Source organism: Bos indicus x Bos taurus, chromosome 7 (assembly GCF_003369695.1).
Source record: "Bos indicus x Bos taurus breed Angus x Brahman F1 hybrid chromosome 7, Bos_hybrid_MaternalHap_v2.0, whole genome shotgun sequence".
Lineage (NCBI taxonomy): Eukaryota > Metazoa > Chordata > Mammalia > Artiodactyla > Bovidae > Bos > Bos indicus x Bos taurus.
The window spans coordinates 100,198,638-100,212,685 of record NC_040082.1 but is presented as its reverse complement, the minus strand read 5'-3'; the positions used below and the strand labels follow the sequence as shown (position 1 = coordinate 100,212,685).

The 14,048-nt window shown below is 39.9% G+C and overlaps 1 protein-coding gene across 1 annotated transcript; it reads left to right on the top strand.

Annotated features, from left to right (window-relative positions):
• The first annotated feature begins 4,100 nt into the window (after window positions 1–4,100).
• LOC113896402 (olfactory receptor 1571-like) lies at window positions 4,101–10,861 on the top strand. Its single transcript, XM_027548599.1, has 2 exons — window positions 4,101–4,207; window positions 10,045–10,861. The coding sequence occupies exons 1-2, from the start codon at window positions 4,101–4,103 to the stop codon at window positions 10,859–10,861; spliced, it is 924 nt and encodes a 307-aa protein (XP_027404400.1).
• Window positions 10,862–14,048: the final 3,187 nt, after the last annotated feature.

The following is a 14,048-nucleotide window of genomic DNA, read 5'->3' as shown; positions in this document are numbered from 1 at the left end:
TTCCTTCTCCAATTCATTATATACTGACTCTCTTTTATTTCTTCTAGGTCCTTGTTTAACCTTTCTTGCATCTTCTCAATCCTTGTCTCCAGGCTATTTATCTGTGATTCCATTTTGATTTCAATATTTTGGATCATTTTCACTATCATTATTCGGAATTCTTTATCATGTAGATTCCCTATCTCTTCCTCTTTTGTTTGGTTTGGTTAGCATTTATCCTGTTCCTTTACCTGCTGGGTATTCCTTTATCTCTTCATCCTGTTTAGATTGCTGTATTTGGGGTCTGTATTCTGGCAGTTTGTGGAGTTCTCTTTATTGTGGAGTTTCCTCACTGTGGGTGGGATTGTACAGCTGGCTTTTCAAGGTTTCCTGGTTAGGGAAGCCTGTGTCGGTGTTCTGGTGGGTGGAGCTGGTCTTCTTTTCTTTGGAGTGCAATGAAATGTCCAGTAATGAGTTATGAGATGTCAATGGGTTTGGAGTGACTTTGGGCAGCCTGTGTTTTGAAGCTTAGGGCTGTGTTCCTGTGTTGCTGGAGAATTTGCATGGTCTTGGTCTGGAATTTGTTGACCTTTGGGTGGGGCTTGGTTTCAGTGTAGGTATGGAGGCATTTGATGAGCTCCTGTCGATTAATGTTACCTGGAGTCAGCAGTTCTCTGGTGTTCTCAGGATTTCGATTTAAGCCTCCTGCTTCTGGTTTTCAGTCTTACTTTTACAGTAGCCTCAAGACTTCTCCATCTATTCAGCACCATTGATAAAACATCTCCTTTCGAAAACAATGGGCTGCTTTTCTGGGTGCCTGATGTCCTCTCCCAGCATTCAGAACATGTTTTGTGGAATTTACTCAGGGTTTAAATGTTCTTTTGATGAATTTCTTGGGGAGAAAGTGTTCTCCCCGTCCTATTTCTCCACCAATTTAGGACCGCATCGATCCTTTACATAGAAAATCCTAAAAACTTCACCAGAAAATTACTAGAGCTAGTCAATGAATAGAGTAAAGCTGCAAGATATTAAATTAACACACAGAAATCCCTTGAATTCCTATACACTAACAATGAGAAAACAGAAAAAGATATTAAGGAAAAAATCCCATTCACCATTGCCATGAAAAGAATAAAATACTTAGGAGTATATCTACCTAAAGAAAGTAAAGACCTATATATCAGATGAGATCAGTAGCTCAGTCGTGTCCGACTCTTTGTGACCCCATGAATCGCAGCATGCCAGGCCTCCCTGTCCATCACCAACTCCCAGAGTTCACCCAGACTCACGTCCATTGAGTCAGTGATGCCATCCAGCCATCTCATCCTCTGTCGTCCCCTTCTCCTCTTGCCCCCAATCACTCCCAGCATCAGAGTCTTTTCCAATGAGTCAAATCTTCACATGAGGTGGACAAAGTACTGGAGTTTCAGCTTTAGCATCATTCCTTCCAAAGAAATCCCAGGGCTGATCTTCAGAATGGACTGGTTGGATGTTCTTGCAGTTCAAGGGACTCTCAAGAGTCTTCTCCAACACCACAGTTCAAAAGCATCAATTCCTTGGTGCTCAGCCTTCTTCACAGTCCAACTCTCACATCCATACATGACCACAGGAAAAACCATAGCCTTGACTAGACGAAACTTTGTTGGCAAAGTAATGTCTCTGCTTTTGAATATGCTATCTAGGTTGGTCATAACTTTCCTTCCAAGGAGTAAGCGTCTTTTAATTTCATGGCTGCAGTCACCATCTGTAGTGATTTTGGAGCCAAGAAAAATAAAGTTTAACACTGTTTCCACTGTTTCCCCATCTATTTCCCATGAAGTGGTGGGACTGGATGCCATGATCTTTGTTTTCTGAATGTTGAGCTTTAAGCCAAATTTTTCACTCTCCACTTTCACTCTCATGAAGAGGATTTTTAGCTCCTCTTCATTTTCTGCCATAAGGGTGGTGTCATCTGCATATCTGAGGTTATTGATATTTCTCCTGGCAATCTTGATTCCAATTTGTGTTCTTCCCAGTCCAGCATTTCTCATGATGTACTTTGCATATAAGTTAAATAAACAGTGTGACAATATACAGCCTTGACGAACTCCTTTTCCTATTTGGAACCAGTTAGAAAACTATAAAACACTAGTGAAAGAAATCAAAGAGGACACTAATAGATGGAGAAGTATACAGTGTTCATGGATCAGAAGAATCAATATAGTGAAAATGAGTATACTACCCAAAGCAATCTATAGATTCAATGCAATCCCTATCAAGCTACCAACGGTATTTTTCACAGAGCTAGAACAAATAATTTCACAATTTGTATGGAAATACAAAAAATCTTGAATAGTCAAAACAATTTTGAGAAAGAAGAATGTAACTAGAGGAATCAACCTGTCTGACTTCAGGCTCTACTACAAAGCTACATTCATCAAGACAGTATGGTACTGGCATAAAGAAAGAAATATAGATCAATGGAACAAAATAGAAAGCCCAGAGATACATCCACACACCTATGGACACCTTATCTTGGACAAAGGAGGCAAAAATATAAAATGGAGAAAAGACAGTCTCTTTAACAAGTGGTGCTGGGAAAACTGGTCAACCACTTGTAATAGAATGAAACTAGAACACTTTCTAATGCCATACACAAAAATAAACTCAAAATGGATTAAAGATCTAAACAGAAGAACAGAAACTATAAACCTCTTAGAGGAAAACACATTCATAACACTCTCTGAAATAAATCACAGCAGAATCCTCAATGACCCACCTTCCAGAGTAATGGAAATAAAAGCAAAGGTAAACAAATGGGACCTAATTAAATGTAAAAGCTTTTGCACAACAAAGGAAACTCTAAGCAAGGTCAGAAGATAAACTTCAGAATGGGAGAAAAAAATAACAAAGAAGCAACTGACAAATAATTTATCTCAAAATATATAAGCAACTCCTTCAACTCAATTCCAGAAAAGTAAATAGCCCAGTCAAAAAATGGGTCAAAGAATCAAACAGACATTTCTCCAAAGAAGACATACAGATGGCTAACAAACACATGAAAAGATTCTCAACATCACTCATTATCAGAGTAATGCAAATCAAAACCACAATGAATACTATTTCACACCAGTCACAATGGTTGCTATCCAAAAGTCTACAAACAATAAATGCTGGAGAGTATGTGGAGAAAAGTGAACCCTCTTACACTGTTGGTGGGAATGTAAACTAATATAGCCACTATGGAGAACACTGTTGAGATTCCTTGAAAAACTGGAAATAGAACTGCCATATGACCCTCCAACACCACTGCTGGACATACACCCCAAGGAAAGCAGAATTGAAAGAGACACATGTAACACAATGTTCTTCCACTTATTAACTAAATGCACAGGGTGAATGTGAAAGTAAAACTTCTTGGAAGAGACCTTGAATCATTTTAGGTTGAGAAAATAGAGTTTTATATCTTTACTAATGCATTGATTCCAAATCTGGTGAACTGTTTGTTTCTCTTTCATTAGCTCTTTTTTAGGCATGATATCTCATCATTTAAGTTGGGACAAATTCCTCTGTCTTTTCATTTTAATTACCTTTGTCTGTCTTCTGAAATTATGCACCAAAGTTAACTCTTTATATCTTAAAGTGGTGTCTTTCTGTGGGAACAGTCACATACAGTTGATGTGTGCCCAGTGGCTTTACTGGAAGAGCTGGTTCTGATGTTATCACAATTCATGCCTTTCTTTGGGGTTCACTGATTGCAATCATCTTGTTAGGAGGTATGGAAGGCTTGGGCTTGAGTCAGGTATGAGATATGTCTTTCTCTTTGTTTAGAGGCAAGAAGAAAATGGCATCCCACTTCAGTATTCTTGCCTGGAAAATTCCATGGATGGAGGAGCCTGGCAGAATACCGTCCATGGGGTCACAAAGAGTCAGACAAGACTGAGTGACTAACAACACACTGGCCTAATGGAAGGGAGACATGTACCAAGTTGCTAGAGCAGAAGCCCTGAGGGTCAGGTCTGAGCTGACTTTGTTCCCCCTAAGTGTGTGCTTCCCCACTCTTGCACCAGCTTGGTCGACCCAGAAGGGAGCAGTGCTGGAGCAAGAAGTGCCAGTGTATGGCACTCAACATGTGGTGCGTCATGGACCTGTTGGCCTGGGTAGAGCTGGAGATGCAGACTGCCTCTGATGCACTGTCTCTGCAAGCACCACCAATAGTTGGCCCTCCCCTGCTCAGAAGCATCTTTGGGTCTGAAGCTCTTGTGGTCCTATAATAGGGCTGCTGTTCTTGTAATACTATGGGCTGCAAATACAGGAAGCTGGGACCTGCATGGACTTCTGGCATGGGTAGGGGTGTGGCCGTGGCATCCAGCTGTAGTCAATGATTGGAGTTGCCTCTGATATGAAGCCCATGTAAGCACCAGTAGTAGGTGCCATGGCCCGGTTTAGACACTGCTTCATGTCTGAGCCTTTGCTGTGTCTCACCACCAGGTTCCCAAATATCCACTCATGTCAGGTTGTGGCATGCACACACACACACACACACACACACACTATATATCTATATGTCTGTATATGTACATCCAAATCCATATATACTCCATCTCCTGCATGCAGACAGATTCTTTATTTCCTGATCCACCTGGTGGATCTGCCTGCAAAGCAGAACATATGGGATTGATCCCTGCATTGGGAAGATCCCAGGAGAATGGAAAGGCAGCCCACTCCAATATTCTTGATTGGCAAATCCCACTGACAGAGGAAGCCTGGCAGGCTACAGTCCATGGGGTCAAAAAGACTCAGGTGTGACTGAGCACAGCACACACACACACACACACACACACACACATAATATGGTAAGATAGTTTGTGGTACATATCAACATATAAATATCTCTCTTATAAGTACAAACATTTAGTAATAAGGGATTAAAGGATAGCTCTTAACTTCTGATATAACTGAGAAATTTCTAATTGGCTTGGAGAAACTATCATACATCCAAGGAATATATCAACCATGGTTTTATTCTAAAGTAACAAAGTCATCCCTTTCTTTGAAGAGGAGAATAGTAATGTTTAGAGATTTCAGTGGTTCTGTCTCTGCCATAAGTTCAGTTCAGTTCAGGTGCTCAGTTGTGTCCAACTCTTTGCAACCCCATGGATGCAGCATGCCATGTCTCCCTGTCCATCATCAGCTCCGGGAGTCTACTCAAATTCATGTCCACTGAGTCGGTGATGGCACCCAAATATCTCGTCCTCTGTCATCCCCTTCACCTCCCGCCTTCAATCTTTTCCAGCATTAGGGTTTTTTTTCAAGTGAGTCAGTTCTTCACAACAGGGGGCCAAAATATTGGAGTTTCAGCTTCAATATCAGTCAATCCAATGAATATTCAGGACTGATTTCCTTTAGGAAGGACAGGTTAGATCTCCCTGAAGTCCAAGGGACTCTCAAGAGTCTTCTCCAACATCACAGTTCAAAAGCATCAATTCTTCAGCACTCAGCTTTCTTTATAATCCAACTCTCACATCCATACATGACCACTGGAAAAACCAGGGACTTGAGTATAAGGACCTTGGTCCCTAGGTTGGTCATAACTTTCCTTCCAAGGAGTAAGCATCTTTAAATTTCATGGCTGCAGTCACCATCTTCAGTGATTTTGGAGCCTCACAAAATAAAGTCAGCCACTGTTTTGACTGTTTCCCTATCTATTTCCCATGAAGTGATGAGACCAGATGCCATGATCTTAGTTTTCTGAATACTGAGTTTTAACCCAACATTTTCACTCTCCTCCTCTTTCAGTTTCATCATGAGGCTCTTTAGTTCTTCGCTTTCTGCCATAAGGGTGGTGTCATCTGCATATCTTAGGTTATTGTTATTACTCCTGGAAATCTTTATTCCAGCTTGTGCTTCTTCCAGCCCAGCATTTCTCATTATGTACCCTGCACCTAGGTTAAATAAGCAGGGTGACAATATACAGACTTGACTCCTTTCCCTATTTGGTACCAGTCTGTTGTTCCATGTCTGGTTCTAACTGTTGCTTCCTGACCTGCATACAAATTTCTCAAAAGGCAGGTCAGGTGGCCTGGTATTCCCATCTCTTGAAGAATTTTCCACAGTTTATTGTCATCCACACAGTCAAAGGCTTTGGCATAGTCAATAAAGCAGAAATAGATGCTTTTCTGGAACTCTCTTGTTTTTTTGACGATCCAGCAGATGTTGGCAATTTGATCTCTGGTTCCTCTGCTTTTTTAAAACTAACTTGAACACCTGGAAGTTCATGGTTCACATATTGCTGAAGCCTGGCTTGGAGAATTTTGAGCATTACTTTACTAGCATATGAGATGAGTGCAATTGGGCAGTAGTTTGAGCATTCTTTGGCATTGCCTTTCTTTGGGATTGGAATGAAAACTTCCCTTTTCCAGTTCTGTGGCCACTGCTGAATTTTACAAATTTGCTGGCAAATTGAGTGCAGCACTTTCATAGCATCATCTTTTAGGATTTGAAATAGCTCAACTGAAATTCCATCACCTATGCTAGCTTTGTTTATAGTGATGCTCCCTAAAGCCCACTTGACTTCGCATTCCAGGATGTCTGGCTCTAGGTCGGTGATCATACCATCATGATTCTCAGCGTCATAAAGATCTTCTTTGCATAGTACCTCTGTGCATTCTTGCCACCTCTCCTTAATATCTTCTGCTTCTGTGGGTCCATACCATTTCTGTCCTTTATTGTGCCCATCTTTGCATGAAATGTTCCCTTGGTATCTCTAATATTCTTGAAGAGATCTCTAGTTTTTCCCATTCTATTGTTTCCCTCTATTTCTTTGCACTGATCACTGAGGAAGGCTTATCTCTTCTTGCTATTCTTTGGAATTCTGTGTTCAAATGGGTATATCTGTCCTTTTCTCCTTTGCTTTTCACTTTTCTTTTCACAGCTGTTTGGCAGGTCTCCTCAGACAGCCATTTTGCTTTTTGCATTTCTTTTTCTTGGGTGTGGTCTTTTTCCCTGTCTTCTGTTCAATATCATGAACCTCCATCCATAGTTCACAGGCACTCTATCAGATTTAGTCCCTTAAATCTATTTCCCACTTCCACTGTATAACCATAAGGGATTTGATTTAGGTCACACCTGAATGGTCCACTCCCACAGTCCACTCCCAGTCTTGTTTTTCTTGATTGTAAACAGCTTCTCCATTTCTGGCTGCAAAGAATATAATCAATCTGATTTCGGTATTGACCATCTGGTGATGTCCGTGTGTAGAGTCTTCTCTTGTGTTGTTGGAAGTAGGTGCTTGCTATGAGCAGTGCATTCTGTGGGCAAACTCTATTAGCCTTTGTCTTGCTTCCTTCTGTACTCCAAGGTCAAATTTGCCTGTTACTCTAGGTGTTTCTCGACTTCCTACTTTTGCATTCCAGTCCCCTATAATGAAAAGGATATCTTTTGGGAAGTTAGTTCTAGAAGGTCTTACAGGTCTTCATCAGTTCAGTTAAGTTCAGTCACTCAGTCATGTCCGACTCTTTGCAACCCCATGAATCACAGAACACCAGGCCTCCCTGTCCATCACCAACTCCCGGAGTTCACTCAGACTCATGTCCATCAAGTCAGTGATGCCATCCAGCCATCTCATCCTCTGTCATCCCCTTCTCCTCCTGCCCCCAATCCCTCCTAAGCATCAGAGTCTTTTCCAATGAGTCAACTCTTCGCATGAGGTGGCCAAAGTACTAAAGTTTCAGCTTCAGCATCATTGCCTCCAAAGAAATCCCAGGGCTGATCTCCTCCAGAATGGACTGGTTGGATCTCCTTGCAGTCCAAGGGACTCTCAAGAGTCTTCTACAACACCACAGTTCAAAAGCATCATTCTTCGGCGCTCAGCCTTCTTCACAGTTCAACTCTCACATCCATATATGACCACAGGAAAAACCAAAGCCTTGACTAGATGGATCTTTGTTGGCAAAGTAATGTCTCTGCTTTTGAATATGCTATCTAGGTTGGTCATAACTTTCCTTCCAAGGAGTAAGCGTCTTTTAATTTCATGGCTGCAGTCACCATCTGCAGTGATTTTGGAGCCCCCAAAAATAAAGTCTGACACTGTTTCCCCATCTATTTCCCATGAAGTGATGGGACTGGATGCCATGGTCTTCATTTTCTGAATGTTTAGCTTTAAGCCAACATCAAGAGGCTTTTGAGTTCCTCTTCACTTTCTGCCATAAGGGTGGTGTCATCTGCATATCTGAGGTTATTGATATTTCTCCTGGCAATCTTGATTCCAGCTTGTGCTTCTTCCAGTCCAGCGTTTCTCATGATGTACTCTGCATATAAGTTAAATAAACGGTGACAATATACAGCCTTGACGTACTCCTTTTCCTATTTGGAACAAGTCTGTTGTTCCATGTCCCATTCAACTTCAGGTTCTTCAGCATTACTGGTTTGCCTTGAAAACAAACAGAGATCTTTCTGTTGTTTTTGAGATTGCACCGAAGTACTGCATTTCAGACTGGTCTGGATAAAACATCCAAATACTGCATTTCAGTCCCCGCCATGAATTAAAGGGATAAAGACCCAAGGGACTTAGTCAAGACAAATCCTCAGTATTACAATTTAAGGAAAATTTTATCTTCTTGAATGTGATGACATGCTGGGACTCTTAGAGCTTTGGAAGCAAGAGAATTAAAGAGGAAGTAGTAATGAAAAACGAATTCATGTCACTTGTAAGATAGTGTCTTAGGAACAGCAAATCTGCAGGGGAAAAAAAAAACCAAACAAACAAATCTGCCCAGAAAAGTTTCCACAAGGGAAATCACGTAGCTACAGGTTAGAGTAACCAGAGAAAACATGTCTAATGAGCTGACATAAGAAACTCCAAATATCTTTACTGCTGCAATCCCTCAGCCAGAGCCACTTTGATTGGTGAGGAACCTGGTTCTTAAGCTTGAAGTTCTACATCTGTCTTGGAAACAATGCTTGATTTAATCACTTCCTGTTTTCTTCTTTGGGGAAAGAATTTCGTCTGCATCAGTAATCATTTAGGGAGGAATTTTGACTTCTACAGGGAAAGCTTTCTCTCTCAATCTGCAGGCAGGCGAGTCTGATAGCTCCACAGACTCCACAGGAGAGCGTCAGAGAAGATGGAAGTCAAGAGAGTGTAATGAAGCCAGATCATTGCGTTTTTTTGTTTTGTTTTTTTTTTTTCTTTCGTGTTTGCACTTGAATATGTGGAACAAGCATCTTCCTCAGGTCCTTAGCAGTGCCAACTCCCTCTTCCAGGCACAGAATTCTGACATCACACTAGCTTCTTGTCTCTCTTTCTTTAGGAATCTGTTGAAACATCACCTAATTTGCTGGACTTTCCTGAACACTCAGGACAAAATAACACCTCCTACAATTCTCCTTTATATCTGATTTTGTTTTCTTCTTAGCCTCTGTCACTTTCTGACATATTCTATGATATTTTATTTTAATATCCTCATTCACTATCCTTGGATCATGAGAGGTTTACTTTTCAGCACTTCTACTGCTTGCCTCCATGTGCTTGGAACATGGTTAGCACTAAATATGTATTTCTCAAGTGAATGAAGAAATATCACATTAAAACTCCAAAATATATGACCTCTTAGCAAATGTTGTGAGAATGGGAAAAAATTCCTAGTCAGAAAGGAAATGAAGTATGCTCTCAAAGGGCCTTCTGTGGTGGCTCAGTGGTTTAGAATTCACCTGTAATGTAACAGACATTTAAGAGATGTGGGTTCAATACTTGGTTTGGGAAGAATCCACTCCAGAGCTCTTTCTTGGGAAATCCCATGGACAGTGGAGGCCAGTGTGCTATGTCCTTGGGGTCCCCCAGAGTTGGACAAGAGTGAAGTGGCTAAACATATAAACATACTTTCAAAGAGAACTTATCTGAAAATAAAATATTAATACCAACTTCTTGAGGGCTGAATAGAAATTGCAGTAATTCATCTATGTGAATTACACCAGTAGGAGTGAAAATTGTCATTATTTCCTTTTTTCCTGGTAGTTACCTCCACCTCATGGAACCAAGTAACAATACACAAATTTCAGGATTTCTTCTTTTGGAACTTTCAAAAGAACCAGAACTACAACCCCTCATATTTGGGCTCTTCCTCGCCATGTACCTGATCACTGTGCTTGGAAACCTGTTCATCGTCTTAACTGTCGGTGTGAACTCCCATATCCACACCCCCATGATTTCTTCCTCTCCAACCTGTCCTTTGTAGACCTCCGTTTCGTTTCCACCACCATCCCAAAGATGCTGTGGAACATCCAGACACAGAAGAAAGATATCACCTATGAAGGCTGCTTCACCCAGATGTATTTTTACATTCTCTTTGCAGGATTAGATGATTTCCTGCTGACTGTGATGGCCAATGATCAGTGTGTGGCCATCTGCCACCCCATGCACTACGTGGTCATCATGAGCCCCTGGCTATGTGGATGGCTGGTTCTGATATCCTGGGTGCTGATTGCCTTGTATCCCTTGCTACACAGCTTAATGGTGCTGCGACTGTCCTTCTGTCCAGTTGTGCAAATTCCCCACTTTTTCTGTGAACTCAGTCAGATGGTACAACTTGCCAGTTCTGACAACTTTCTTAATAACATAGTGATGTATTTTTCAGCTGTCCTGATGGGTGGTGGTCCTTTTGCTGGTATCCTTTACTCTTATTCTAAAATAGTTTCCTGCATATGTACGATCTCATCAGCTCAAGGGAAATATAAAGCATTTTCTACCTGTGTATCTCACCTCTTGGTTTTCTCTGTATTTTGTTTTGTAGCCTTAGGAATTTATTTTAGCTCTGGTGCCATGCACAGCTCACATTCAAGTACAGTTTCCTTGGTGAAGTACACTGTTATCACACCCTTTCTAAACCCCTTTTATACAATGTGAAAAATCAAGATATAAAGGGGCCTCTGAAGAGTTTATATTTGACAGCAAGTATAAAAGACCAATTATAATAGTTCCCTGGATTGCATAACTCAAAGCCTTAGAACCAGAAATTGTGATTCTTTGATCATTGTGGAATAAAATTTTCTCCTTGTATGTATTTTCTTGAATTTCCACTTTTCTTTCCTTCTTTGGATTCAGCATCTTTATACAATTCAGACACCTATTTTTTAAGCTTTATTCTAAGTCTTGTATACAGACAGATTTTATTTTTTCCTATTCCACAATTTACTTACCTTTGGAGAAAAAAAATGCTTTGAAATTTCATTTCTTTGGCGGGGCATCATAGATTTATGAAGAATTTATTGAGAATAGTGTCTTTTTATTAAAGCATTTAGTCTACTTACACTGAAAGAGTTTATCCATAGGTATTGCTTATTGCCAGTGTGTTACTTATTTTTTGCCTTTGGAGTTATTGTTTTTTCCTTCTGTGTGTTACTTAAGGTTTGATGTTTTATTTAGTGGTATGCTTTGAGCATGCTCCAGGAGATGTTGATGGACAGGGAAGCCTAGCATGCTGCTGTCCATGGGGTAGCAACAAGTCAGACACAACTGAATAACTAGACAGCAAAGTAATATGCTTGTGTTTCTTTCTAGTCTTTGTGTATCCAATATAGTTTTTTGATGCATGGTAAACAATGGGTTTTTATATGATGACCTACAACTATATTTTCTTTTCAAAACAGGCTTTCTTTTAGGTTTCTGCACTTTGAAATAGCACTACATTTTTCACTCCCTGGCCTACATTTGTGTGTTTGTTGTCATATTTAACAACTCACTATTTATCCCTTTAATTTTTATTGTAGCTATACTTGACTTTAGAAATTCTTTTTGTCTTTTAAATTTTCATTCTAGCTTAAGTGATTTGATCCTCAGCCTTTCTACCTGTTTGCCTTTACTAGTGGGATTTTGTCTTTCATATAGTTTCTTACTACTTGTTATGCCTTTTTCTTTCCTTCTTAGAGAAGATTCTACGTCATTCCTTGCAGTCTAGAATTGATAAATTGTTTCATTCTTTTTTTTTTTTTTTGTAAGTCCAAATTTTTTATTAGATTTAACAAAAAAATGAAATTGCAGTTCAATAATAGTCATAATAAGAAAAGAAGAAATAGGATTACAAATTGTTTCATTCTTTCCTTGTCTGAAAAGTTCCTTATCTCTCCTTTGATTCTAAATGATAATCTTTCTGGGTAGTATGCCCTAGTTTGCAGGTTTTTCCTGCTCAGCACCTTAAATATATCAGACTTTTCCCATCTGACATATAATGTTTCTGCAAAAAAAAAAAGAAAAGAAAAAAGAAAGAAAGAATTGGATAGACTTTAGGGCACTTTTTATATAAAGCTGTTTTACTTTGCTTCCTTTACAACTCATATGTTTAATATTGTTGTTTTAATTTCTGTATCTAGGTATGGGTCTTGTTGCTGTCATTTGGGGGGAACCCTTTTATCTTCTGGTATCTGAATCTGGTTTTTTATTCAGGTTTGGAAGGCTTTCAGCCATAATTTTATCAAAATAATTTTTCACCAACTTCTCTTTCTGTCTTTTCCTTCCTGGACACTCTAATTATGCCAGTGTTGGTGTTCTTAATGTAGTCAAATATCCTTCAAATTATTCTCAATTTTTAATCTTTTTTTTAATTTTCTGACTGAGTCATTTTCATTATTATATATATCAGATAGCTTATGAATTCTTCTGTATCACTTAGTATACTATTAACTACTTCTATATATTGTTCATTTAATTTATTGTAGTGTTTAGTTCTAATTAGTTTTTATTTTATAGTGCTCTGTTTATCATTGTGTTCATTAGTCTTTTTTTTTTTTTCCACAGAATTAAATATTTTATGATCTTCCACTTATTAACAAATTCACAGGGTGAATACTGGAAATAAAACTTCTTGTGGAAGATTCCTTGAATCATTTTAGCTTGATAAAATGGAGTTTTAAGTCATCTTTATTAACGCATTGAATTCCAAATCTGGTAAACTGTCTGTCTTTTCTCTAGCTGTTTTTTAAGACATGATCTCTTGCTCTTTCAGTTGGGACAAATTCCTCTGTCTTTCCATTTTACATACCTTTGTCTATACATCTGAAATTATGTGCCACAGTTAACTGTTGTGGTCTTCAAGTGGTGTCTTTCTGTGGGAACAGTCATATACAATTGATGTGTGCCCAGTGGTTTTACTGGAAGAGTTAGATTTGATGTTATCACAATTCATGTCTGTCTCTAGGGTGTACTGGTTGCAATCATCTTGCTAAGAATGATGGATGGTTTAGGGCTTGAACCCGGTATGAGATAGAGCTTTCTGTTTTCTTAGTAGCCATTACTGGCTTAATGGGAGGCAGGCAAGCCCCAAGGTGCTAGGGCTGAAGCCCTGAGGATAAGGTCTGAGCTGACCTTGTTCCCCCTAACTGTGTGCTCCCCCACTCCTGCACCAGCTCAGTCAACCTAGAGAGGAGCACTCCTGGAGCAAGAAGAGCTAGTGTGTGACACTGTAGATGGGGTGGGGCAAGGATCCTGTTCGCCTGGGTAGAGCTTGAGATGCAGACTGCCTCTGATGTGCTGTCTGTATAAGCACCATCAATGGCTGACTCTCCCCTGCTCAGAAGCATCTTTGGGTCTGAAGCTCTTTTGTGCCTACAGTAAAGCTGCTGTACTTGCCATGGTATGGGGCTGCAAAACAAGGCAGCTGAGGCCTGAATGGACTTCTGGTATGGATAAGGGTGTGGGCTGTGGTATCCAGCTGTAGTCAGTGATTGGGGTTGCTTCTGATGTGAAGCCCATGTAAGCACCAGTAATAGGTGCCATGGCTCTGCTTAGACATTGTTTCACATCTGAGCTTCTGCTGTGACTCACAGCTAGGTTCCCAAGCATCTGCTCAGGCTGTGGCACACATGCAGGTACACATGCACACATACACACACAGAGGCATATATATATATATAGATAGATAGATAGATAGATAGATAGATATAGATATATAGATATATATAGATAGATATAGATATAGATAGATAGATAGATAGATATTTCCCAGATGGTGCTAGTGGTAAAGAACCTGCTTTGCAATGCAGGTGACATAAGAGATGTGGGTTTGATCCCTGGGTTGCAAGATCCTCTGGAGAGGGAA